Source organism: Cygnus olor, chromosome Z (genome assembly GCF_009769625.2).
Source record: "Cygnus olor isolate bCygOlo1 chromosome Z, bCygOlo1.pri.v2, whole genome shotgun sequence".
NCBI classification, from domain to species: Eukaryota; Metazoa; Chordata; class Aves; order Anseriformes; family Anatidae; genus Cygnus; species Cygnus olor.
The window spans coordinates 3,680,786-3,706,918 of NC_049198.1; the positions used below are offsets into that span (position 1 = coordinate 3,680,786).

Genomic DNA, 26,133 nt, shown 5'->3' on the forward strand with positions numbered 1-26,133 from the left:
TTCCCTCAGAGCATATAGCCAATGCTGCAGCACAGATAATGATATCTCCTCCAAAGCACAGGCATTCAGCCTTCTACCCCAACACAGCAGCTCCTTTAATGAAATACTTTTGTCACAGGCCAGCATGGCACTTTTCTCGCAATTTAATGCTCTCCGCCTGACACTGACACATGGGGTAATGCAGCCTGACATAGCACGGTAAGCTTTGGAAGATAGAAATAAAGATCTCTGTCTGTCTTTATTAAAATCAGTACATCATACAGTGGGCGTGCAGTGCCCTGCTGAGAGAGATGCTGACGTTTCCCTGCTGCTGGACACCCTAACTGGTTTCACAAAGAGCAGCATTGCCTGGTACCGCTGTCATAGTCACTTGTGGTGTTGTTCAGGTACCAGGCAGCATCTTGTAACAAATACATCAACCACGCTGCTGTGATGACATCTCATTTCATCCCTACCCAGCTGACGTCTTTGTCTAAAGGAGGCGATTTTGAATTAAAAATGAACGGCTTGCTAATGGCAGGCCCTTGCTGCAGCCCAAAGGTGAAGCTGGATGGCTCCCACAGACCCACCAAGTCAGCATTAACTAGGTGGTCTGAGAGCTGGTTTTACCTGATTTTAGTTGCAGAAACACTTAATTCTTTGAATCTGCTGTTTTGATGCTGAAATGGAAAGGGCTATTGAAATCCCCACTGGGGTTTTAGCTCAGCAAACAGGCATCTCTGCAGTTGCAGGGGTGGTTTCGATGTCATTCTGAGAGCAGCAAGAAACCACCATAGACTTGCAGATTTCTCTTTAAATATATTACCAGCTAAAATTTCTACAATGACAGCATTTTCCCCAGGAGACCTCGTGGCTCCCAGTGGTCGATCATGCTAACAGAATGAAATATACCCACCGGATCAGAACTGAACCTCAGGGCTCAGGCACGTGAACAGGCTGAGACGTAAGAAAGCAAGGACTGGGTCAGACCAAGGAGCCATCGAGCCCAGCAGCTGTTTCCAACAGCAGCCATCACAGGGTGCCTGAGGAAGAGAAGGAACTGAGAGAGCGTGTGTAATCCTGCCTCATCCTCCACATCTCACTCTGCATCCCTCAGGGCATCTCCTGCACTGGTTATCATTTTTGTCCATTAAGTAATGTGCAGTGAATTTTCTCATTCACGTGCTTGTCCAGACTCTGCAGGAGACATTTAGCACCCATGGCAGTGAGTCCAATGGGTCTGCTCGCTGCTCTGTGATGAGCAACTCCTCTTTATCTTGCATGGGGCGCCTGCTGCCTTTTCCTTCTTGTACGAGTGATCATGGTTCACCTTCTCCTTGCCACTGGTGATTTTATTGTTGCACTCTGTGGAGCTACCACTTTGCAGTTGAGCTGTGGTAATTGCTTTTTACATGCTCTTGGTTGGTGGCAAAGGGAGTTAACAGAGCTTGGCCCTGGGCTAAGCAGTAAATAGTCTCAATTAGTTTAATTTTGCTGTTGGCTAAGAGTATGTAGTCAGATAGTCACCACAAACCAGCTAAAATAGTATACCATGTGTCCAGAACCTGGAAAAATAGCGCATATTTATGAATATAAGTACACTTTGCAACCTCATATTCTCTTTCCTTATTTCCCCCATATCTCTGGTTTCCATTTATAAATAATATTTAATAGGGATTTTACCAGACCTAGCTGACTGTGGGGTTAAGCCTTGGACAAACAATGTGCTCAGGTTTTGTTCAGCATAAATGTAGTTGTTTTTCCTCTCGGTGAGGAGGACAACTGTAGTTTAAGTTATAACATATGTTGTCTTCATTGTTCTTGCATTAGTCATGTGAAAGGCATATCCTATCTACAGCTTCACACAATGAAGCATGACAGTTTGTTGGGTGCGTAGAGTATTTATTACTGCTGGGATCCCAGGCTATAGCTGTCCTTTGCATACATGCCTGCTCTCTCTGTATAATTTATATAGGTTGGCTTTGCCACTGGTTAGAAATTCCTGCCTCCATTTTTTTGGAAAGGAGTAGAGAGGTCAGGGGTCAAGGGTCATGTATGGTTTTCATCAGATGCTTGGGGGACTTTGGGTATTAAACAGAAATATGCTTATATTTACCATTAATTTCAAGCATCAGATTTTGCTCATTCTTTCCTTATTCTTTTTTCTATTTTGGCCTAAATGTTTCTCTGTCAATGTTGTGTGGAAAACTTAGCCTCACACTGGACTACCCCATTGCTCCTCACAGGCTGCATACTTGGAATGTGGATGATGTTCTTCCCCTAAATTTCTTTATATCAATTATATTATGATATATTATATATCTATATCTATATATCAATTACATTATGATATATATCAGTCTTAATGGCAGCATCAACTTGTTTTGACTCACATTACGTGCTACTAATCTAGCCCATGGGCTTCTTAAGGGGACAGCTAAGCAATAGGTCTTCTTTTTCCTTTAAAAATAACCTGGTCCCAGGAATAAGTCAACCAGGTGGCTGCCATTTGGGGGTAAAATGGACCTAAATGTCTTGCCTAAGGTGGCTGTTTGCCATGAAATCCAGCTCAGCATCCACCCCCATCAAGGAAGTTTTGCTGCAGTGGATATGCCAGCAGTTCACATCCCCCTTTTTTTTATCATTTCACTGAAATTTGACTGTACTGGAGTGTTCAGAGTTGAAGAGACAGTAATTGCAATGGCAAAGGCTGTCAGGAGGTCTTTAAAACATAAACACTGCATTTGTCTCCTCAGGAAAAGCATGTCAGAGTGCCAGTTTTTATAGTCCCACTTTAACGTTTTTAAATGTCACTTTCCCCACCAAAACCACAGAGTGACACCTCTGCGTGAGATACAAAGCAGGAAAGAAACCCCCATCTAATTCCTTCCACTCCAGTAGGATTGAGTAGAAGTTGGTTCTCGTTTGAAAACAGGCTGTTTAGAGACTTGGCAACTGCAGTTTCAAGGAACTTGTTCCTGATTTTTCAGATGTTTAGAGCTCCCCAGCAAGAGTCTGGTAACAATGAACCGATGTGAATGAAATTTGGCTTTGTTTTGCTCCACGTCTTTTTATCCTGCCCTTGTTCACTTTGAGTTACTGATGTTCTATCTAATATATTTAGACTCTCTGAGCAAATTTAATCATTTCCAGCCTCCCCATCTCTTGATCTCAGATAGTCACTATGTATTTTCTCATATCTCAGTTCATTTACTTCTACATTTATGCAAGATCAGTATCTGTAGGTCTGTAGAAATGCTGGCTTTCTAAATGTAGGTCTCATTTTTTTCCCCTTCAGTTTAAGGACTAAATCACCATTCTGGAAGAATGGCTTAAAGTTTCACAGTACCTCAGTAATGAAATTATTTAGCTATAAAAACTTTTTGGTGTTGTTTTGCCATTTTCTCTTTGCAACAAGGAGATGTGGGAAATGTGGATTTAGCTCCCTCATCTGCCTGAGTAGATCTGAACCCAGACGATAAACAGTCTTTCTAAAGTCATTAATTTCAGATTCTTGATTATCTCAGTTGCCATCAGCCAAGAGGAGCCAGTAACAGTCTAATTATGGATAAACCAGGCTTCTCTGTTATTATAAAAGCAAAGATAGAAGCAAATAACCAGGTTATGCAGCCCAACTCCTTCTTTGCCTCAACAGGGCCCTTCTTTCAATTACACCAACTGCAATGACATTGTCTAATTGAGTTTTAAATAGGCTAACTGCCCCAATGACTCGTTTTGGGTGGATATTCCAAAGAAGGAAGCATCTTATTCCCCTTTCTTGAGCTGGATGCAATAGGGGAATGTTAGTATGCCCTTGTTTTTCCTTTTCTTTCTCTGAAGGAACTGCCTTCTTCAGGAGCAATGTATAGGATCAGGTCTTAAATTGCCCAGGCCTTGAACTCCTAGCACACTGCACATCCAGAGATATGTTTCTGCAATTCACTGACATGATTCCAAGCCCTTCGGGCACTGGTAGAGCATAAATTATTGAAAGAAACTTAAAGATCTGCTTTTCTGCTCTCTGTAAAGATTGGCTCAGCTATCAGACTTAAAAAGGTCTTTTTAAGCCCTCTTCTCAGAGCTTGCCTGTTCTTTCATAAACTCTGCTGATCCTTGGGGCAGGTTTGTTTAACAGTTTCTGCTTTAAGTAAAAAGTAGGAGGAAGAGAGACAGATGCACATAGCTGCTTGAGGAGAGGAGGCTGCTCCATCCCACCTGTTTTACTGATGGCTCTGTAGAGAGGAAGGCAACTTCAAACTCTACATCTTTCTGCGTCTCTCTGTCTTTCTACATCTTTCAACTCTTTATACAAGGCATAATGGGGTACACAAACTGCAGACCTGTGTAGCATGCCAGCAACCATGCCGTGGCTGCTCAGTCCCACAGATTGGCCAAATCCATCCTCAGTCCTCAGCATATACCCTTCAGAGCCTTCCTGTAAATGCCATGTGCCTTCCTTTCTCTTCCTTGGCAGGTTTCATCCTTACACTCAACTGTTTTATCACAGAGATGTGCTACAGTCATTACAGCAGGAACATAAGACACGGCAGAAATCTCATAGTCCAGAGTTGACATAAAATAGAAGAAAAAATAAAAGATGTAAGCAAACAAAACATCAGATTTGGAGAGAAGGGAAAGACTTCAGTGTTGACCTTGCACAGTCATTCCTATCATCCCCATTTCCTGTAACCCTTCACTAAAGAAAGGAAAGAGCCCACAGGGCCAACCAGTAGCTGTAAAATTATCAATTCCATAAAAGCTTCCCTTTGCTACAAGCCTCCTTTGCTCCTCTTGGTGGCAAATTATCCTGCACCCTTGTTAAATGCTTTTGCATCAAGTATGCTTCAATAAAACGTGAAATATGCTTCAATCACAAGAATATTCTCTGAGAAACTGTTATATCTTCACTCTGAGCTGTTAAGTGTTTTTGCACAGGAGTAGTTTGTCAGTAAGATGTGTGGTTTTTTGTTGTTGTTAGTGTTGTTCTTTTCTGAGAGTAATTTACGGATGCTTTTGCCCTGAGTCAAAACCCACGCTGAACAAGTTGCACAGGAAACACAGGTGGGGGGCAGGGAACCTATTTTCTAAAACTGTCCCGAGTGTTAAGCTTTTGTTTTGCCAAAGGTTGTGTGAGGTTTTGCATTGCCTGTCTGCTCGGATGAGAAATGTTGTGGTGTGAACTAACATGATCCTCAAGGAGAAATACACAATTGCATCTATTATCTATTTTTATTCTGCCACTGGCTTGCAGAATGACCTTGCGTAAATCACATCCCTGTACCTAATTTTCAATTATGTAAATCAGGGATAAAAATTATTCACCTCCTTAAGGTGTTTTGAGATGTACCGATGCGGAGCTAGATGCTATGATTTTAGTACCTCACAATTAATGTTCCTTTTCTAGCGATCTGACATGTCTATCAAAACTCCCACCTCTTTCTGGGTGACGTCCCACGTGGCGGGATTTAAGGCTGGACAGTCACCTAACCAGACAGGAAGTAAATGACATCAAAGGACACAAGGCCTATGAACTGCATTTGTAATGGTCATTACTTTAAGTTTCAGAACATCTGAAAAGTAAAAGAAAAAAATGGAATTAAGGGGCTGAGCAGTGCTGGTCACTGGCAGTGAATAGCCAGGCAGCAGCAGTTCTGCACTGCCCCTTGAGCAGTCAGTGTCACAAGCAGGATTTTTCTTTTACTCATATGAGAACATAAACACCAGTAATGACAATGGTTATCCTTAATTGGGCATCAAATGCTTTCACAAAAAAAAAAAAAAAAAAAGGCGTGTTGCGAATAGAGAGGGGATAGGGAGGAAAATCATTGAGTATGGCCACAGAGAAGGGAGAGATTTTCATTTGTATGGGCACATGTGTACTCCAGCCTGGATGTGGTTCATCTCCCTGGTCTGCCAGCAGAGATTGGATTCCCCCAGATCTGATTTCGCTAGGAATTCACTATACAAGGCACGGGCTTTCAGCATCACCTGGGAAAGAGGCAAGATGGTCCTGTGAAGACCTCGCAGACATACACAGAGGACCCCTGCCCAGCATCACTCAGTTGCCAGCTTGGGCTCTTTTGAAAAGGAAGATATATGGGACAACTAGCTGCTCTTTTGGATAGGGGCGCTTGGGAAGAGAATATATTTCCCTACATGACACTAAATTATACAACTGCCGGAGTCAAGCAAGCAAAGTGATTCTGTTTTCCCCAAAGCTCTTCTCCTCCTCTAATTACATTTGAAATGTTTTGCATGCTATTGAAAATGTCACTTCCAACTGTGGACCATTAAGGAGTCTACGTGGCACAGCCACGGGTTTTATTAGGGCAGGTTTGCTGCTGGAAATTTCGATGGCAGTGAAACAGGCCTGGAAGGAAATTCCTTTTGTTACAAACATTGAACACTTGTTACCATGATAGGGAATCACCCACAAAAGCACAGTGGTGGCCAAACTGTTTTAAAAACCAAGACCTGCATAATCAAGCAGAAACTGCCCAGACTTTTGCTATTTCTTTCCCTCTGCCCAATAACAGATTAACAGAGACAAATGTGGTCATCCTGGTTTGCCCTGAAGTTGCTGCAGAAAAGCCCATGATATTCTCCGAGGCATTTTTGCCACTGATATATGCCTGAGATTTTGTTTTCCTGGTACTGTTGGTAGAGGTGCCAAAGGGATACTAACAGAATTGCTTTGGCACTTGTGCAAACACTGAAAGTTGAGCGATGGAGAGACTGTGACCTTTTGCACCAGCAGTGTCCTGGCACCCAGGCCAATAAGCCATCGCTGCAGAGATCCTCCAGCTTTGCCAGCAGTGGCCAAGGGGAGTCCTTGGCTACGCCCACAGCACTTTGCTGTCTCCTCTTCCTCACCCCCTGACTGATGCCTACACCGTAAACCAGCTTGTGCTGAGGATCTGCTGCCTCTGGGGTTACGTCCATACGGGGCATACTTCCCTTTCTCTGAGCCTATTGCTCTGCAAATTCCTCCCAGGAACAGAAAGTAGGAATAAAGTAATATCCTGAAACCAGGATTTCACAGCCTGAGAAGTGGTTCTGCAGACACGGAAACCATGTTCTCCTTCCACTGTTGTGGCACACAGAGACAGGTCAGCCAAGCCTCACACTCAGACTCTGTACATAACGGGACTTTGCATTTCTTTTCTAGATCAATATAAAAATAAATTAGATGTATTTTTTCCCAGTGTGAAAAAAGAGAAAAATAATACTTTGTCTGGTAAAGCAGAATAATTTCTTCAGCCCCAAACAAATCCTTCCATTTTCACATCAGGTTTTAAATGAAGCTTAGTGCTGTAGCAATGAAGGTCTTGATGTGACATCCACTGCTGGCACCAGGGCAGATGGACAGGGCAGGGCAGGGGGACATGCTGTACAGAAGTTATCCAGGGTGAATTTTTTCTCTCAAGAAATGGAAAGCAACATAGGATACTTTTACAGCTTCCAGGTCTCCCAATTTAATTTAAACTGCTAATCATCAGGAAAGAAAAGAGGAAAAGACTGAAGACCAATTCTAATGAGAGGGAAGAGAAGCATTCTTTGTTTAAAGCAGGCAGGGGATGCTTTGAAGCAGGAACATCACTTTTTTAAGGGTGACCAGCCAGCTCCTTGACACAAGGTACCCATGTGCTTCAAGGAACATCCTGTTGTTTTTTGCTTTTCAGCATCAATCCCCTGACAGAGCCCAGAGCTTGCTTTTTAATATCCCAGAGCTGATAAATACATTTTTTTGCAGGGAACATCAGGAAAAGCTGCACTTTGTGCTTTCTTTGCCCTTAACTCCAACACATGCTGGAAAGCCAGCCCTGGCCCATCTCCTCCCATGGTAAAAGTGCAGGTGTTTGTTGCAGCTTTCCTGGTGAGCAGCTGCTGGGGCTGGGCTGGAGACGAGGGAGGAGGATGTGCAGGTCTCATTCAGCCATCTCCTGATACCACTGCTTAGCACTGATCCCGCCGCTGTCAAGCTGTTCACTGACAGCAACAGGACTAAGATCACCGGTTTATTCCGTCCTAGTCTGCAGTCATTGATGTCTCTCGCTGGAGAACCATGGGATGTTTTCTTCCTTTCATCCTGAACTGTTTTAACTAAAGTTTTGATGGAAGCAGAGCAGCCTCCCAAATATGCTGCAGAGATGTTCATTCAACTTAAATGGAAATGAGCCTGCCAAAAAGATTAACGGCTGACACTGCCAACGTGCTTGGAATAAATTTCCAGCCAGTCCCAAAGAGCAGGCTGGAGCACAGTGGGAGCCCCGGGGAACTTGATAAGCTCTGCCCAGCAGGCACTAAACTGATGAAGATCTGCAAGGGTACAATGTGCCAGCCCTCCCCCAAAAACCCTTCACATCTTTGCTCTGCTGCTGAAGCCTGGATGGGGCCAGGCGTGTTTGCAAGGTGCACCCATCTTCCTTGGCACTGTCCTCCCTGTGCAATAGACACATGGACACACTGGAGCAAGCCCAGTGAAGGGCCAGGAATATGACTGGAATTGGAAGAATGAAGGAACTGGGGCATCCAGTGTGTGAGAAGAGGTTGATGGAGCTGGGACTGCTCAGCCCAGAGAGGGCAAGGCCCAGGGGGATCTTACTGATGTGTATGAATACCTGATGGGGATGAGTAAAGAAGATGGAGCCAAACTTTTTGTTTTGTTTTGTTTTTTCCCCTTCCACACAGGTGATCAAACACATGTTACCCAGACAGGCTGTGGAGTCTCTGTCCTTGGAGAAAGTCAAGGCCTGGCTGGACACAGCCCTGAGCAACCCACCGTAGCTGGCCTTGCTCTGAGTAGGCGTTGGGACTAGGTGGTCTCCAGAGGTGCCTTCCAGCCTCAATGAGTCTGTTGTTCTGTGCCCCCTAAATTGGAATTTAAAAAGCAAATATTGTCTTCAGTAGAGGTTTGTGCTTTCTATAGAGTCATTTCTTAGCTTGGAGAAGGTTCAGAAAGCTAAAGCACACAACAAGAATGCCTCTGAAGCTGGTAGGAAACAGCCAACAGACACTGTATGGCAGTTCACAGGGCAGGGTGACTTGTTGACATAGCTCAAAAAGATGCCATCATTATCTTTCAGGGCTAAAGGGCTAATTAAGATTAATATTTGCAAACTAGGGAAGCAGGCACATGGCATTAAGCACTTGGAAGAGCAAGAGCTATTTTATACCTATGGGATGTATGTAATAGCTCAGCAGAGATATCTTATCATGAACACAACCTCCCTTTGTCTGACAACAACAAGACTTATAAGTAGAACTGTCAGAACCTCCCATGCCCCCTGAATCAACATGAGTTGCTTCTATTTCAACAAAGAAATCAGGAAAATGTTCCCAAATGCCCTGTTCTTGATTTTCAAGTTACTTTCCGCTGGGGAAAAAAATAAATAAATAAAAGGAAATAGAAAACTAAGAGGGAACTATGACTCTTCCAAAGGACTCAAGTCAAAAGTTAGGTGATCTCTTGGTCCATGCAGGAGCATCCATCACTTTGTGTTACATTCATGCCCAGCCACAGCATTAGTAAATTCACTCTGGTTGCTTGGCAAGAGCAGGATAGCATGGGTGATTTCCTTGCATGTGCTAGCTGACAGGGTCAAAGGAGCAAGTGATAATTTACCTTCTGACCTTCAAATACAGATATGGAGTGATGAGGGAGTAATGCAGGCCAGAGGGAAAGACATTAAACCCTACAGTTTTTGGCCATCTAGTACTTATATTTCTATTTAGGCTTTAAGGCTTCACACTTCCCTTAAAGTGGAAGGAAGAATCAGCAGCAGTTTCTGCAACACAAGCTACTCCATTTTTTCTCCAAACCCTTTGAATTTCAGGAGATTTCATGCTTCTGGCTCCAGCAAACGGTTATGTGGAGCCTTGATTTTGGGGGGGGGGTTGTAAAGTTTTGTTGTCCCTAAACTGCATCAGGGCTTCATCCTGCCCTGACGGTGGTGCAGAGGCTGCTCCCCATTGCAGAGCTGCATCTCCTCAATCCTGCTGGGCAAGGACAAGAGATGGCCACTTGCACAGACACCTTGAAATCCAGCTTCTCTGGGACCACACTCCAATACATTTATATCTGATCACGAGCCAGAGAGTCCCTCAAAAGCATGGCCTTACTGTGGAGGGGGGATCAGATGATGGTCTTGAGCTGGTCCATGTTGGTTTGGTATCAGAGCAACATCACCTACACTGGTGACATTATCTGAAACAAGTACCAGGTATTTCCAGTGCCAACCAGGTGCTCCTGGCAATGAGTATCTCACCTCCTTACCCAAACAACGTGAAAATATCCTAACTATTTTGTTGTTGTTGTTGTTGTTTTACTGCAAAGGAATAGCACCGGGTTGGCACTTGGAATACATCGATGTGACGGACTCCGCCATGGACAAGACATTTCGCTTCCAGTGTGACCGCTGGCTGGCTAAAGGTGAAGACGATGGGCAGCTCATAAGGGAACTGGCTTGTGCCAATAATGACATCTTGGAACTGAAGGAGCGGACTGGTAAGTTTAGAGGTGACTTGTTTCAGGCGTTTGCTGAGGGTCCTCAGAGGCCATAGGGCCACATCTCCTGGAGGATGCTCCACTGGGGCTTCCCATGTATTAGCAACTTGTGTTCTGGGCTCTGGAGGTTGTATTAGTTAAGGTACACTTTAGTTCAAAAGTGCAATGCTGTGATCGGAGAGAAACAAATCAGGATTTATGAGGAAGAAAAGCATCTCATTCTGGGTTGAAACTTAAGAGGGGCCCATCTGCTGTGGTTCAATCCAGCACTAAGCCGTAAGCATACATGGTTATGGTCTCATTAGAAACAATGGGCTTTAATCTTTGAGGTGGAAAATAAGTTCAGTCCTTAAAGCACTGCAAGTAACATTTCTCCAGCTTCCTCTTGAACATGTTTTGGGCAAGGGGCTCCCATATCTCAGATGAAGATGACAGCTGAGCTTAACACCCCATAGACCTGGGTAATTCCCTGCTCTGGGTAATTCCACCAACTCCAAGGTAATCACACTGGTGTCTAATGTGGTGAACAAGTGAGAGAAAAAGAGCAATGTTATTTAACCGCATTGATAATTTGCTAAGCACACCTCAAAAACTCCTGCAACACAGTGCTCTTCTTTGGGAAAGTCCCGGGGAGTCAAGAATCACATTACTTCAATGTGATTCCACTCTGCCCCTGCAAAATGACGACCCCGTGACTGCCACCGTGAGTAATGACATGCCACCACAGCATCCGAGCACGTCCTGTGGGTGCCCGGATACCTTCACTGTCCCTGCGAGGCTGTTCTATGCTGTTAGGAACTGTGCCACAGAAACTGAAGTATTTATGCTGTGTTAAAATAGTAGTTCTTCACACAGCAGTGAGCTGGACACGGCTTGTTCAAGAGCAGATCCATCGACTCCTGCTAGCTGATCAAGCAGTACTCAGGTTTTCCACATGCTCTACCCCTGTATGAAATCCTAAGCGCAAAGATGTCACGAGTCCCACAGATCTCAGTGCGTTTCCATCCTTGTTTTGCAAATGCTTTCTCATGTGCTGCGATAAATATTAGGAAGAGGGTTTTCAGCCAAAATGACAGCCAACTGAAGAGATGTCTTTGACCATCTGCTCTTCCTTTGCTGCCTAACACGTGTGTTAATTATGCCTTAAAGCCTATGAAATTGTCACTGTAACAAGCGACAGAGAGGATGCGGAAACGAAGGAAAACATCTGGATCATCTTAGAAGGGAAACTGGGCCGCTCAAAAGAATTCCTTATGGAAAACTCCTCCAAGAAAAGGAGATTTGAGAGGTAGTGGGACTGGGTGATGGGCTAAAGGAATTCCTCACCATCCGTGTGTCTGCCACAAATGCCATGTCTCCTCCACACGGTCCACAGAGCTGCACTTGTGCCATGCTCTTTCTTAACCCCCTTCCAAAAATGCCGAGAGACTTCTCACCTGGAGTAAAAGGAAGATGTAAAATCAGTTTCTGATGGGCAGACAGAGAGCAGGTTTTAAAAATGATGAGAAAAGGCATTTGGTAAAAGACAATGTAGATGATGCATACCTCTGTGTGTGTATGTGTGTCCTTTTTCATCAGTACATACAAACAGGCTTCTGGTGAGCCTCTGGGGAGGCTGTGTATTTTTGAGCTGGGAGTAGCAGAAGGAAGCTGGAGGTGGTTTTAGTTCCTTTCACAGCATCTCACTGGCAGTGGGAATCAGAGGGAAAGTAAAAATAGTTGGAGGCTAAATGTTGTCAGAGCCACTCAGATCTGGCTTTCCAGCCAAATCTGGGGGTAAGGCTGAAAGATCACTGTCGTGTGAGGAAAGCCAAGTATCAGCTTCATGTGCAGACAGGCTGGAGGCACATCTATGTAACGTGGGGCAGGTTCCTTTTCCCATGTGGGGCCAAGGTCCTCCAGATGTGAGGTGGTTTTCTCTTTTGTTTAAGGACACAGCACACCCTTAGGAGACGAGAACATATTCAAAGCCAGAGCTGCCGATGATGTTCAGTTGCTCTGCAGAGAGGAAATTTGTTTTTTATAGCTCTGTAGAAGGTGAAACTACAGCTGATCTGGACTTTGGAATGAATGGCTGAGATTTCATGGGAAACATGAATGACTGGGGAGAGCTTCCTCCTGGCACTCAGCTGGTGGGGACTACAGTGGAGTTAGAGACACCATCCCTCAAAGCATTAGTGACAGTCCATCCTTGAAGGCAGGTTGGAATAAGGACCAAAGCCAAGGAGACAAACCTAACAGATATGTAGGGGGCATGATGGGGAGCCAGACAAGTGTTTGACAGAGACCTATTTTTTCTCTAAACTATTTTCAATCTGGATTCCTAAAGCAGGAAGGGTGGCTGAACTAGCAGATTTAAAACAGCGATGGTGGGTAGATGTGTAACAGATACCGTATCTGTCAAGAATGAATGAATAAGTGCTGGAGGGTAAATTAGTCATTCTTTAGCTTTATCTATAATGAGGCAAATTGATTTTGTATGTGGAACTGCTCAGGTTTATCCTAGAAAGTCCTAGTGGCAGTAATTTAGTGTCACCCCTAATCAGACAAAATACTGAATTTAAATATGGAAATTAAACTTTGTGTTGAATGATTGTAGGTTAAATCAAATGACTTTAAATGAAGGCTTATCTTCTATCTTCCATAGCCATGTGCAAATTACTTAATGTCCATATGAGACGAGTCACTGCCAGCAATCAAGATATTAACTGACACTGCTCCCTGTTTCCTATAGGGGAGCAACAGACACATTTCAGTTTTCTTCAAAGAACCTTGGTGACATTGCAGCCATCTGCGTTGGTCACTGTCCAAAAGATGGAAAGAAGTCATCTGCGAAAGCTGATGTCTACTGGCATGTCCAGGAGATTATCGTAACAGAGCTGGAGCTTTGCAACAAGTAAGTGTCTCCTGTCTGCAGGGAGCCACTCCTGGAGGGCAGGAGGACACTGAGCAGCTCTGCATGCATCCTCCCAAAGCGTCTCAGACTTAAGCAGTCGTGGAAATCCTTACGAAACCTTAACCCCTTTCTGAAAGCTAAGGGCAAGCTGTTTGGGGTGTCAGGTAAACAATATCCCCTCCTCTCTCGCTGTGCGATTTCTGCGTTGTCACCAAGGCCGTTTGCACATGCAAAGTTCCTGAACAAGGTAGCTGGGGTGAGTCTTACAGCTATGACACACATCTCAGGTTGTAGGAAATACACACACTGACTGAAATTTAAGGGGTGCGAAGGATGCTCTGCACAGACTGGCCTTCAGGTAAGTCTTGTAAAAACAGCTCCTAGAAGAAAGTTGAGAGTAAGACAAAACCTCAGCCTCAGAGCAGTTTGGATGATCCTCCTGGGATGGTCCAAAAGCACATTGGGAAGGTAGAAGCAGCTTCCAAATCACAAATACTCAGCTACTCTGAGTCAAATATGACTGAAATCTTCCATGCTGGAAGAATGAACATCTCTGAAGGGCTCTGTACATGTCAGGGCCCACACGTCCCTGTCTGTGGAAGGGGCGATGTTCAGGGCTTGTGGGGCAGATAGCGCAGGGAATATGGAGGAACTGGAGGAGACTGGCTGTTTGCAGAACAAACTCCTCTTCAGAGAAAATATCCACAACGTTAATGGATTTTTCTGCACTGTGATATTTCCACTGCTGCAAGGGAACTTAACTGTAAGGGGTTTGTTCCAGCAGAGACAATTGAGTGTTTAAGAAGAAATCCTTGAAGTGACTATTTTTTTTAGATACTAAGAATTTCTCTTAGCTAATTAATCAGGCAGCAGAAGAGCCACAATAACATTTGCTGAATGAAAACTCAGTCAATTATAACCTAAAACACTTTTCTCCTGGTGGGGAAAAACCTGGAACCCTCAGTGCCTGGCCATGCAGTCAGGTCTGCCCGTGAAACTCCCTGGGAACATGCTGAAACTGCTGAAAGAGGATGTTTTGAAGGGGACAAAGGCTTTCTCACAAAGACCCATGCCTTTTAAAGTTGTTTTATATAAAAGAGAGTAGCCAGGAGATACCGGTAGCACTTGCAGCCCGCGAATTATCAACTGGAGCAGACCTCACTGTGAGAGCGAGCTCTCATGTCGGGTACTGCTGATCCCAAAAGTCCAAAAAAAAAAAAAAAAAAGACTAAATTAAAAGAGTTATGAGATTGCTGTAGCAATAGTTTTGAATGATACTGTTTTGTTGTTGTTGTTGTTGTTGTTGTTGTTGTTTTTCTTTTGGTACTTGATGTCAGTTTGCAAAATGTATGTATTTGGAAGGTTTCTCTTGCAAATCCCAGGGCTAGAGAAATTATCTTTTTCCTTCCTGCCCCTCTTGAAGACTGGCATGCTCCACCATAATCCAGACCATAATAATGCAGCTCAGGAAATAAAACTGCAGCATCAGGCAGCCTCCCCCTCCATTTTCATGCAATTTTTCTGTCCCTGAGCCTAAAATTTTGCTCCCAGCAGAATTTTTCATTTGCAAACCCTCTTTCCAGGGAATAAAGAGCTTTTCTTTGGCTGCAGAAAATGTCAAAAGACTTGGAAGTGCTTAAGAAGCACTACAGCTCGAATAGCAGCAACCCTTCCTCCAGGTGCTGGTTTTACTCACGCGCTGCAGTCCAGCCACGCTCCCCCCCCCCCCCCCCCAGGAGGACCTGCTGCAGTTTGGCACGGGGGGAGAGGGGGGAGGGGGAAAAACTCATTTGGAAATGATCCGCACCGTTGGAAATGAAATACATCATTAGAAGCGCCGTGCTCCAGCCTCTGGCTGGCTGCCAGGTGTGCAGCAATTTGTGAGCGCGTTTTGTGCTCCCTGCACATCACCGGGGGCAGCACCGCAGAGCCGAGGGCTTTCAGCATCTGGTACCTATCACCTCCATGCTCCACGCTCTTCTGCCTGCTCAGGATGGGCTGGGTGGTGTAGAGGAGGAAAGGGGGGCTGCATAAACCTCCTCCTCCCATCTTCCCCAGTCCATTTTTTCCCGATTCCTAGCCCGATCCTCACTGCAGTGTGGGTGAGGGTTGCTGCTGAGCTCCCTCCACGTGCTGCTGCTGCAGGGATGAAACCTCTGAGACCGGCTGAACTCCGCAGCGGCAGGCTGTGTTAGGTGCAGGGCTGGTTGCTGCCTTCCTCGGTGGCTCTGCAATTAGACGTGCCATCACACAGCCAGCAGAGGTGGGAGCTGCCCCACGCCAGCCCTCGTAATGCAGCCTGTCCGTGTCTGTCCAGGGAAACAGGCGATTTTCCAGCAGCTGCAATGTTCAGTCTGGGTGTCTTTCTGGGGAGAAACTCCGGTGCTAGCAAGTAGATGGAAAAGTATTGCAGCAGGCCCATAGCACCTGCACAAGAAAGAGGTGACCACACCACTAACGTGCCTTCCCTCCGGCAGGTACTTCTTCAGGTGCAACGTGAAAATCCCGCTGCGGTACAAGAGACGGGACTACAAAGTCTTTGAGTGTGCCAAGGTCACCGAGAGCTTTGCCAGCAAAGCCCGCAGCTTGGTGCCAGTCAAATACGAGACCATCGTGGTCACGGGCTTTGAGAAGGGGGCAGGGACAGACGCCAACGTGTTCATCACCATCTTCGGGCTGAACGGGGACTCGGGCAAGCGCGCCCTGAAGCAGAAGTTCAGGAACCTCTTTGAACGGGGCAAAACCAACAGGTTCTACCTGGAGACGTTGGACATGGGCGAGCTCAAGAAAGTCCGGATCGAGCACGACAACAGCGGGCTGGCACCCAGCTGGCTGGTGGAGCGGGTGGAGATCACCAACTCGGCCACCGGCGTCACCACCATATTTCCCTGTGGGAAGTGGCTGGATGAGAACCGGGGCGATGGGTTAATCTGGAGGGAGCTTTTCCCTAGGTACTGAGGAGCGTTTTGCTCCCTTCAGGACATGCGTTTTTTTCCCACTATGCAGTTTTTATATTGCATTTTCCTTTTCAGAATGCTGCCTTTTTTATGGAGAGATTTTTAGTAGCAAGATGTGCTTCCTGGGTTAATATTTTGTAAAAGTAATACTGTTTTCTTTTTTTTTTTTTTTTTTTTTTTTTTTTTTTTTTTTTTAATGGATATAAAATTGTGAACGAAATAAATTCATTTCTTTCTTACCTACAATTGGAGGTAACCGGTAGCTGACCCATGAACTCCCCCAGCAGCAGGTCAGATGCCACCTTCTGCTTTCAGCACCTTGCCCTGCTGGGGCTGGAAACGCCCACTGGCCTCCACACTGTCTGCTTCCCTTTTGGGGTGAATAAAGAGAAGTATGACATTGAGACAAAATATTTAAGAAAATTGAATTGGGACATCCCGGTTTTGTCTCACATCACTGCAGCACGTGTTCCTACGTATGAACACTGCCTGGTCTCGGGCGGTGGGGTCTGGGGGCTGTTTTCCACCTGTGGGCTTTCCTCCCACGCCAGACCCAGCTCCCAGGCTGGATTCAGAAGGTCCAAGGGCTCCAGCAGCCAGAGCAGCTCCTGGGAGCACACTAGCAGAGGACCCAGCAGACAACCCGTTCCACTTCAAGGAAGCTGTGCTAACTGTATTCAAAGCTGGCTCAGGACAATCTTGCCCTACAGAGCCCTGAACACCAACCCCCTTTCCGAGCAGCTGCCATTCATTTTAATCTTTAAACTCTCACAGCCTTTAGTGGGATGGGTTTGCCCAGCAGCCAGGCTTGCTGAGGAGGAGGAGGAGGCAGACCTTCAGCCCCCAGGGTGCTCTAACGAGCTCGGGCTTATTAACGAGGCAGCCACAGAAGGGGTCTGCTCCCCCAGCCAAGTGTTGCAGCTTCAGCAGGTGGGGTGAAGGTTCCTCTCCTCCTCCCGACACGCAGCTGCCTGATGCCCACCTACCGGGTGGTAGGACACGTCCCTTGGAGGGGGGGATTGTGGTGTCTGAGCTGCCTTGAGAAGACTTTCCTCCTGGCCCGGCTGTGTCCTAGGAGAGCTCCTTCCCCCTCCCAGGGTGATCCCTTCATGCATATAGGGATCAAAAGGGCTGAGAGTGGGTTAAACTGATTGTTTTGGAGTAGAGTGAGTGGGGTACGTGCTCCCAGTAAACCTCATCGCTGGTCACTGATGGAAGGACAACAGCAGCCCTCAGTGCTCCCCCCCTCCCCATGCACTGATGACCGAGCTCTGAGCAAGGACTGAGCCAGGGCTGGGAGCTCACAGGAGGAGCCGAAGGGACCTTGGGAGGCTTGGAGGTGTGTGCTGGGGCCAGCAGGTATGTTTTCATCCCCAAGACCCCCAGGGAAGGGGCTCACACTGGGTACACAGCATGGCTGCATCTCACTTGGACAGCTACCAGCAATAGAAGGGATTTCACCACTATGTCAGTAGGATTTTCACTGCTCCATGCTCCCAGCCCCTGGGAGCACCTCCTGATCCACACCCTCCTACGTGGGGCGAGCAGAACAGGGAAATCCTTGGCATGCATAGGACGTGCTTGTGAGAAGGCACGCCATCAGGACAGGCTCCATCTGGAAGCAATCATGTAACAAGTAGCTACAGCCACAGCTCACAGCTCACAGGTCCTGTTGAAGCAGGAATGAGCAACTTTGTGGTCACCAAATTGCTGTGTAGGGATTGCGAATACCTAGGCTGACATCAAAACCACCTGCCAGCCCTGGATGGGCATGTTCAACCCCAAATCTGTGCTGAACTCCAGGCTATGCTGCCCTAAAAGAGAGTCAAGGGAGAGTTTGCTGATAAGGAGTCAGCAACTTCACTCTCTCCCCGGAAAGGCAACATTGGCAAAGCATAAAAACAAACAAACAAACAAACAAAAAAAACTTTTTTTTTTTTCTTCTAAAGACTTTAAAAACGCCCTTTGTTTGTGCAAAACCCAGCTCCACCCCAGCTCTGGGGAGTCATTCTGTTGCTACAACTACTAACGCCACAAAAGTAATCAGTTGAGTGGAGTTTTTCCAGGGGCTGGATTTGCATTAAGCTGCTAAACCCAACACATTCCTGGCCAAGCAGAGGACTGGGGAGGAAAAAAGCCAAAACTGCCCTAGCTCTGTGCTTTCTGCAGGGCTCAGGGCATGTCTGCCTCCTGGGGTAGAGGTGGGCAGATGCACAGCTCCTGCTCCCCTACCTTCCACCTTATTTTTGCTCTTTGCTTCTTAATTGGTGTGGGTTTAGTGCACATGCCTTAAACCACAACCCAGGAATGTGGGTGAGAAGTGAGGGCAAAGGACAAGGATGGTGGCACCCAGTAGGAAACTGCAAAAATGGGTTGCCCTGTTATCTCCGTGGTCCCCATCATTTTGGGAGCCCAATGACATCCTGCACTTTGATGCTCTCAAACAACATGATTTTTTTTTTTTTTTTTTTTTTATTTGATGCTCTCAGTGACAACAAATATAACCGAGGAGACCTTCACAGTGTCAGACTAACTGGTAGGGACTGACTGTTTCTTGCTGCAGGACACTGATAATTAAACCAAGCATCTCTAGGAAGTTACAGTGAAACATCTGATGGCATTTGGTACACCCACACCAACCCTATGTGCACAAAGGCAGGGTAACTCACGGCTGCGAAGCATCCACCCTACAACACCCCCTACCCCATCATTTAGTGCACAGGCTGATTTGACATGGAAAAATGCCCCACTGAAAAATAATAAAAATAATAATTGATATTTACTCTTGGGCTTGTACAGTCTGAGTTGCAACCCCTGGGCCAGCTGATGGTTTAGCTACTAAAAAAAATAAAAATAAAAAAAAAGGGTAAATGGGGAGAGTGGACGCCCGCAGTGGCTGTGCTGTTGTACCTTAAAGGGTGCAAAGCCATTTTCAGCTCACTGTGCTCGGCGGGGCCGTGATCAGATCTCAGCAGCACACTTGTGCTCTGCTGCGGCAGCTTTGAAGCAAAACCGATTGTGATCTCCAGCAGCTCTCAGCGCTGTAATGCTTTTGAAGGGCATCAGCGAGATCTCGTTGAGCAAGCGTGCTTTCCCTGCTTTCTGATAGAATTTGTAAAAGCTTGCTATAACGGGAGTTTCATCTTGCCCGAATAGGATGCATCCCTAGCACAGCCCTTACTGGATGCTAGAGGAGCCAGCAATTCTGCCCAGCTGCAGGAACCAAATCTCTTCGATCAGCAGCGTCTGTCCCCAGGGCATGCTCAGTCTAATCACATAATTGAGACTGGTCACAGCCTTTTGACACAAAACACATGAGGAGGAAAAGTCATCTGGAGAATAAGCAGGAGGGAGACTGACACCATTCATTGCGTGAAAAAAAAAGCAAGAGGACCCATGAAAGGGGTTGCAAAGTTGGGTGTTTAACCCCTTGGGTTCTCCAAGGGTGACAAAAGGATGGAAAATGCCCTCAACTCTGTCCACCTTAAAGTTCTTTAATTATTGTTATTTCATTTTTCAGTAGGTTTTTCTTTTCTTACTGCTTTAGGGCTGAAGGAGACAGAAAAAGCTCTACCAGCATTCACTTCTCCGCATGCTGAAGGCTTCACCTTCAAGGGGGGGGTTCTCCAGGAGGGCTTTGGGCACTCACGTGGGTGGGTTTCACATGTTGGCCATGGGTGGGAGTCAGGATCCAGTGGTAAATAAAGACCACACAAATATTCTGCCAGCTCCCACAGGTTTATAGTTAGCAATGCAGTTCATTTTATTAGTTATAAATAAAGTACAAAAAATCCACCAAAAGTGAATCTAAGCATTTACACAATTTCTAATGTCTTTTCATTTCTTCAATGCACTATTGCTTTAATATTAATAATAAATATTTTTCTAGCTTTCTTCTATAAAATAGTCTATGTAGCAAAATGTTGCACAGCACAACAGAACAGCAGTAGGAGTACAAAAATGTGGGTGATCCTTTCACCAGCCCGGGCCATTAAAGGGGAAGAGTTCTGTCTGCTTGCCCCATGTTTTACGTGTCCCTCTGACGGTGTCTTTGTGGGGTGACACCCAGCCCCTATCCCCATACAGCCCAAAAACACAGTTTAAGGGAGGAAAGTTACAGAGCAGCAAGGGAAGACGTGGAAACCCAGGGTAAGGCAAAGGCAGCAAAGCAGAGCAGCACCCTGAAGGGATGAAGAGGAAGGATGAAGGTACAGTCATGTCGTGCCTTCCTGCCCCAAAAGAGAATTGCTTCCAAAGCCTTTTGGGGTGGGGACGCATCGAGCCCTGCTTCTGCGTTCGTGCACGGCCGAGCATCTGCACTGACCCACAGCAGTTATGGCTTAAAGCTTAAAATGTTTTCCAGGGTGCTTTAAAACCCTCCTGCATGGCTCAAGCACTGGATATTCAGGAGCCTTTAGGACAGGGCAGCGTGTTAGCAGGGGTGCAGTCGTGGCTGGGGATGGGGACGTGGATGCTTGGCCACTGCTGCAGGGGCAGGACATCAGCCCAGGGCTGGTCCCCTCGGAGGTGACCCGGGGGGAACAACGCAGGAGGGCTCCAGTGCCTCTCGCAGCCCTACAGCAGTTCAACAAGCCTTAAATCAAGGTTTCTGCCCCAACAGAGGGGCTGAAAGCAAGTGGAACGTTCACAAGAAGGTTAGTTTTGAGGATTTCTGTTCCAGGCATGTTTTACAGCTGGATTATAGCCAAGTCTCAAGGCCTGGTGTGAAAAATGGATCCCAAATTGTACATCCAGCCCCCATTTCCCAGCCCCGTCTGGGAGCTGCGAAGGAGCTCAGGTCCCACCACCCTGCCCTGACGGCACCACGCCATGGGGACCATATGTCCTCCATGCAAAACCAGACGGAGGGGGTCATCTCCTTGGTTTTGTAGTGTCCAAGCCCAGGCTCCACCATTTACCTCCTGCATCCCCCGGAGCTCCCAGCTGGGTGCATGCAGGGGATGGCTCAGCAGGAGGCACGCAGCCAGACCAAGCACCCGACAGGCACCGAAAAGCCAACAGAGCCGCAGCACCTGGGCTCCCCTCCACATTTTTTTGAAGCAATTTGCAGAGTCACACACCAAATACATGCAGTGCCCCAAGCACAGCCATGCAGCGGGGCCCACTGGGCGTTATTGCAGGTAACGCATGCAGCAAGGGCAGGAGCATCACCACAGGCACTGGGACAGTGCGGCGGCAGGAATCGACTGAAATTTTGGTTTTTCAGGGCACTATGAACTGCCTTCAATGAACAAGGACATGAGTGAAAGGATCACCAGAGTTTGATTATGAGTGCAAATAATATTCATATATATGTGCTAAACACAGTCACTATATTGCAGTTTTCCACTATGTCACAGCATACAGAATCAAAGGTTTGCATTTTTATGGAATGTATCCAAGGTAACAGCACCACAGTAATACAGTTTGTAATCACACACCCTGATTTTTTTTCTTTTTTTTTTCTTTTTTTTTTTTGACAAGATAAGCATTACCCCCACATCCCATGTTTAATTTCTTTTTAAGTACCGACGCATGCAAAGCATTCCATTCCCAGAAACAATGCAAAAATGAGGTAATAGGAGTAATAAAAAAAATTAGTATTAATTTCTAAATAAATAAATTATAATTAAAAATGCAAAAAACAACTATAAAAATAATTAAATAAGAACCCACAATATCTACAAGTTAGTCATAAATTATGATTGTTAAATATAAGGCATTTAAACTCACAAAACCCTGTAAACTATCAATGTTTTGTTCCTAGAGATTTTCTGTTTGTTTCGTTTGTTTTGTTTGTTGTTGGTTTTTTGTTGTTGTTTTTTTTTTTAACTCCTCCTATCATCGCGACCTACTCGTAGAAATGATTTCAACGCAAACAGGAACCTGACACACCGCTGCAGATCCGCACGCTCTAGGTTCTCACGCACCTCGGGATCAGTCACTCACACGAGACCACGGGAGTTTGGTGCTTTTCTTCACCAGATTTTTTTGTCTTTTTGTTACTTTTATATCTAAAAACTGTGCTTGTTCGTTAGGCAAATAGTAATACTTTCGCATAGGCTTTAAGAAAACGCGCGGTTCGGAAGCTCTCCTCCTTCCCTCCCCGCACAGCCAGGGTCCCACTGCCCAGCTCCTCCCCTGCTTCGCCGCCAGCTCACGCCTGGGTGCACCAGACCGGCTTACAGTGTGCTTTATGAACAACATCTCGCTTTTCTTGTCCGTATTATCGGTAGCATTAGGATTATTTTTTAATGCTGCTTGAATCTGCTGCTGCTGGAGCAAGCCCCCTATGTCCCAGTGCTGCACGAGGCCACATCACTCCAGACATTAGGGCTGGGACTGCTGTATCCCCTGTGAAACCATTTCTCACAGGTGGCAAATAAATGTCACCAAACAAATATACGTCACCGTGTCCCCCCTGCACTCCCTTCTACCTGCACAAGCACAGTGAGAGCGGAGGAAGTCTCCTGCAGCCCCACACCCCCTCCTTCATTCTCATCAGCAGGTTGGCAAAAATAAAAATACTAATAATCTCTGTGGGTCCTCCGAGGTCGGTGTTTTCCTGTTACAGCTCACAGGAATCCTGCAATCTCCCAGATGGTAATTTATGATCATTTCTACGTGGAGAGCATCGCTTGGCTCCAGCAGAATGGGTGCTCAGGGAGCCAAAATTCAGCTCCGCCGCATCTGCATTATAAATATATAAAGTTCAGGACTTGTTCCCCTGGCTCCTCCGCATCTCTCCTTTCCTAGTTTCAAAAAAAAAAAAAAAAAAAAAAAAAAAAAAAAAAGACTTAAAAGAAAAAGAAAGGCTTTTTGGTTGTGAATGCCTGTTCACCAAAGGGTTTTCAGCTGAGGTCCCTGCAGCTGAGGTCTTTATTTCTGGGGGAGCATGGATAAAAATGGATCACTCCTTCAAGGGGTGTTCAAGGGAAGGCTGGACGTAGTGCTTAGGGACATGGTTTAGTGGGTGACATTGGTGGTAGGGTGATGGTTGGACCAGGTGATCTTGGAGGTCTCTTCCAACCCTAATGATTCTGTGATACTTCTATTCTAAGGACTGCTTCCTGATGTAGTTTTGTGCATTTTTATAATGGAGACTGGTGTATTAGGTTTCATTTTAATAATCACCTTTTTCTCCATATGGATATGGAGTGAAATGCATCTGTGTCTAACAATGCTCTGATACAGGGCTAAACCCAGCCCCTCCAGAAGGCAGCAAACCCTTGAGAACTGGCATTCCCCTCCTGCACCAAAACACCCACAGTGATGTCTCATGAGCAACGATTCCTCCCATCCCATTGTCAGAGAGGGATCTCTGCAATCCCTGCTCTGAGAGACTTGACCCCACAGCCTATGAACCCAGGTGGATTGAGGAAAACAATGGAAAAGAAAGAAAGGCTTCCACCTGTGCTGTACATCTGCTTAATCTCCCTGTGCTGTGATTTCTCACCAGGAAAGCAGTGAAGCAGGTTGACCACGTGTGATTAAAAAGGCCCTGCTCCACTTCTCCCACCTTGCTGTGGGCTGGGATGTGGAACAGGAGCAGGGCAGCTTGGCTGTGGCTCTACCCCAGCCCAGCCACAGCGTTAGCAATATCCCCAAATCATGCGGTGCTGGGCTTTGTCCCCTTGGAGGTTCCTCTGAGCAATTACACCCCAAAGCACAGGTACAGGAGTCGGCTCAATAACCAGCATTTTGGACCAGCAAGGAGCCTGGGAGGTGTTTAACCCCAGAGGGGCCATGCCACAGCATGCTGAAGCCAACCAGCCTCTGGCTCACAGGAGAAAGCAGTATGTATGGAAGATGGCAAGCACAGAGAGAGCACATGGCCTGCCTTGGATTTCGGCATGCCAAGCCACTTTGTTAAGACACAGAAAGCAAAGAAACAGCATCCCCATTGATATCGTGCCCCTCCAGAAAGCATCCAGCACCAGCAGATTAGCAGGAAGCTTATAGGGAAGCCTCTCCCTATTGCTTCACTCATTTTGTTCCCAATTTTATTTTATTTTGTAAGCGTCTCTGAATTTGCAGCACTGTAAACGCACGGAAAGGAAGCACACGCGGCCGAGGCAAAGAGCGCAACCCTTCTGACTGTAAACAGGATTTTGCTTTTTCGCCTCTTCCCCTCAAGGGTGGGAAAGCTTGACCTCCTCGTTCCCCCTCTGCAATGTATTAATCAGGCACCAAAATAAGGAATCTATGAAAAAATATTTGGTGCAAATTAGGTAACAGCAACATGTCCACCACAAGATGAGTAGGGCATCAAACACAACATTTCTTAAGCTAACATGCTCCAGCTGCCATCCATAGAAATAGCTAAAGGACCCCTATAACATGTTTCTACGTATTCGAGAGGTATATATACAATCCTCATGAAATGCAGGATTGACAGGCCAGACTACCACAACTAGTTCCTTCATGTTCAACACTAAATCTTCTGCAGCACGGGGTCTCTGAGCTCCGGGAATGCCAGCTCCCTTTCACCGGGCCCGTATCCTGCGTATGTGCAATATCTCCTACCGCTAGATATTGTACCGCCTCCTCCTCCTCCTCCTCCTCGCTAACGTGCCTGCAGACTTTTCCTCTCAATCAAATGGCTCAGAAGGCAAAAATTTTGCTGCAAGGGTTTATGGCCATACGACCTGATAAGGAAAATGGTGTGTCCAGCCAGTCCTTTCAGCTGTCCGAGCCGAGCTGTGTTTCAATGTCCACCCTGCAGATGGGGCACTTCTTGCTGGTGGCCAGCCACTGGTCCACGCACACTTGGTGGAAGAGATGCATGCAAGGTAGCCTCCTGCGGAGAGAGAAGCACCACCCGTTAGGGACCTCGTGGATGGAGGGGGTTCAGGGGGCTGAGGACATCCAGAAAGGTGCAAACTGGCCACCCAACAGCATGGTTTTGAAGCAGGTGATCCAGACCCAGGAGATCCTATGAAAATCTGGCTCACCTGCTGCTGCAGGGCACTTCCTACCCATGGCCCATGCCAAGGTCCAGCTAAAAGGCATGTGCTTTCCTAAACCCTGAGATAAACCAAGTGAATTTGTCAGGACAAGAGCAGGGAAAACCCCACCAAGGCACAGCAGTGTTATTGGGATAAGCACAACTCAGATGTCACTGAGAGGCAGTGGAGCAGAGGGAAGGGTCATACCTGACGTCTTCTCCATCTTCAAGCATGGACAGACAGATTGTGCATTTCTCATCAGTGTCCGACTCCTCTCCATCCTCCTGCTCAGCTTTGCCCTCCTGCGGTCTTCTCTGCAGCAAGGTTAAAGACATAATTTGGTTGGGAATTGATTTCCTAATGCTCCGCCAAGCCTTGGTAGTTTCAGCAAGGCAAACAGTAAGAGCTTCATCTATCAGCCAGATCCTCCAGCCTGGGGAAGCCAGCCCAGCCAAAACAGCCAGCAGAGGGAGGATGCCACCAGCACGCTGCTGGTCCACACACATCCTCCCAGAACTTGGGGCAGTGGGGCTGATGGCAGTGCCCCAAGGAGCAGCCTGTCCACTGCTGCCCCAGCACAGCCCCACCACCTCCTCGGTCCTCCATGCGCCAGGGATGGCCCCACAGTCTCCTTTGGTGGGTACCTCTCCTGCAGACCCCAAAACATGTAGGTCACTGCTTCCAGCAAGGCCACCAACCACTGTGGCCATGCCAGCTTGGCCAACAACTTAACCCCATGCTGCACCATGGGGCAGCACTTGGCCTGCCAGATCCTTCCTCTACTTTCCCACACACACCCATCCCAAATAATACATTTTTTTCTGCATCCACTGGAGATGTGGTCAG

The 26,133-nt window shown here is 46.6% G+C and overlaps 2 protein-coding genes across 7 annotated transcripts in view; one reads left to right on the forward strand and one right to left on the reverse strand.

Annotated features, from left to right (window-relative positions):
* The window catches only part of LOXHD1 (lipoxygenase homology PLAT domains 1), a 69,865-nt gene extending 52,101 nt beyond the window's left edge, over positions 1–17,764 (forward strand). Inside the window, exons 20-23 of one of the 4 annotated variants that reach the window (XM_040541476.1) lie at positions 10,316–10,486; positions 11,636–11,774; positions 13,221–13,382; positions 15,860–17,764. In XM_040541476.1, the coding sequence (XP_040397410.1) occupies positions 10,316–10,486; positions 11,636–11,774; positions 13,221–13,382; positions 15,860–16,340 (953 nt within the window). In that variant the 3' untranslated portion in view covers positions 16,341–17,764. The remainder of the gene's footprint in view (positions 1–10,315; positions 10,487–11,635; positions 11,775–13,220; positions 13,383–15,859) is intronic. The other 3 variants (XM_040541480.1, XM_040541478.1, XM_040541477.1) reach the window with 3 other exon arrangements.
* Positions 17,765–22,129: 4,365 nt separating this feature from the next.
* The window catches only part of RNF165 (ring finger protein 165), a 40,312-nt gene continuing 36,308 nt past the window's right edge, over positions 22,130–26,133 (reverse strand). Inside the window, exons 7-9 of one of the 3 annotated variants that reach the window (XM_040541490.1) lie at positions 25,495–25,601; positions 24,988–25,139; positions 22,130–23,091 (exon numbers count right to left, since the gene is read on the reverse strand). In XM_040541490.1, the coding sequence (XP_040397424.1) occupies positions 25,022–25,139; positions 25,495–25,601 (225 nt within the window). In that variant the 3' untranslated portion in view covers positions 22,130–23,091; positions 24,988–25,021. Of the gene's footprint in view, positions 25,140–25,494; positions 25,602–26,133 lie in introns of all 3 variants that reach the window. The other 2 variants (XM_040541489.1, XM_040541488.1) reach the window with 2 other exon arrangements.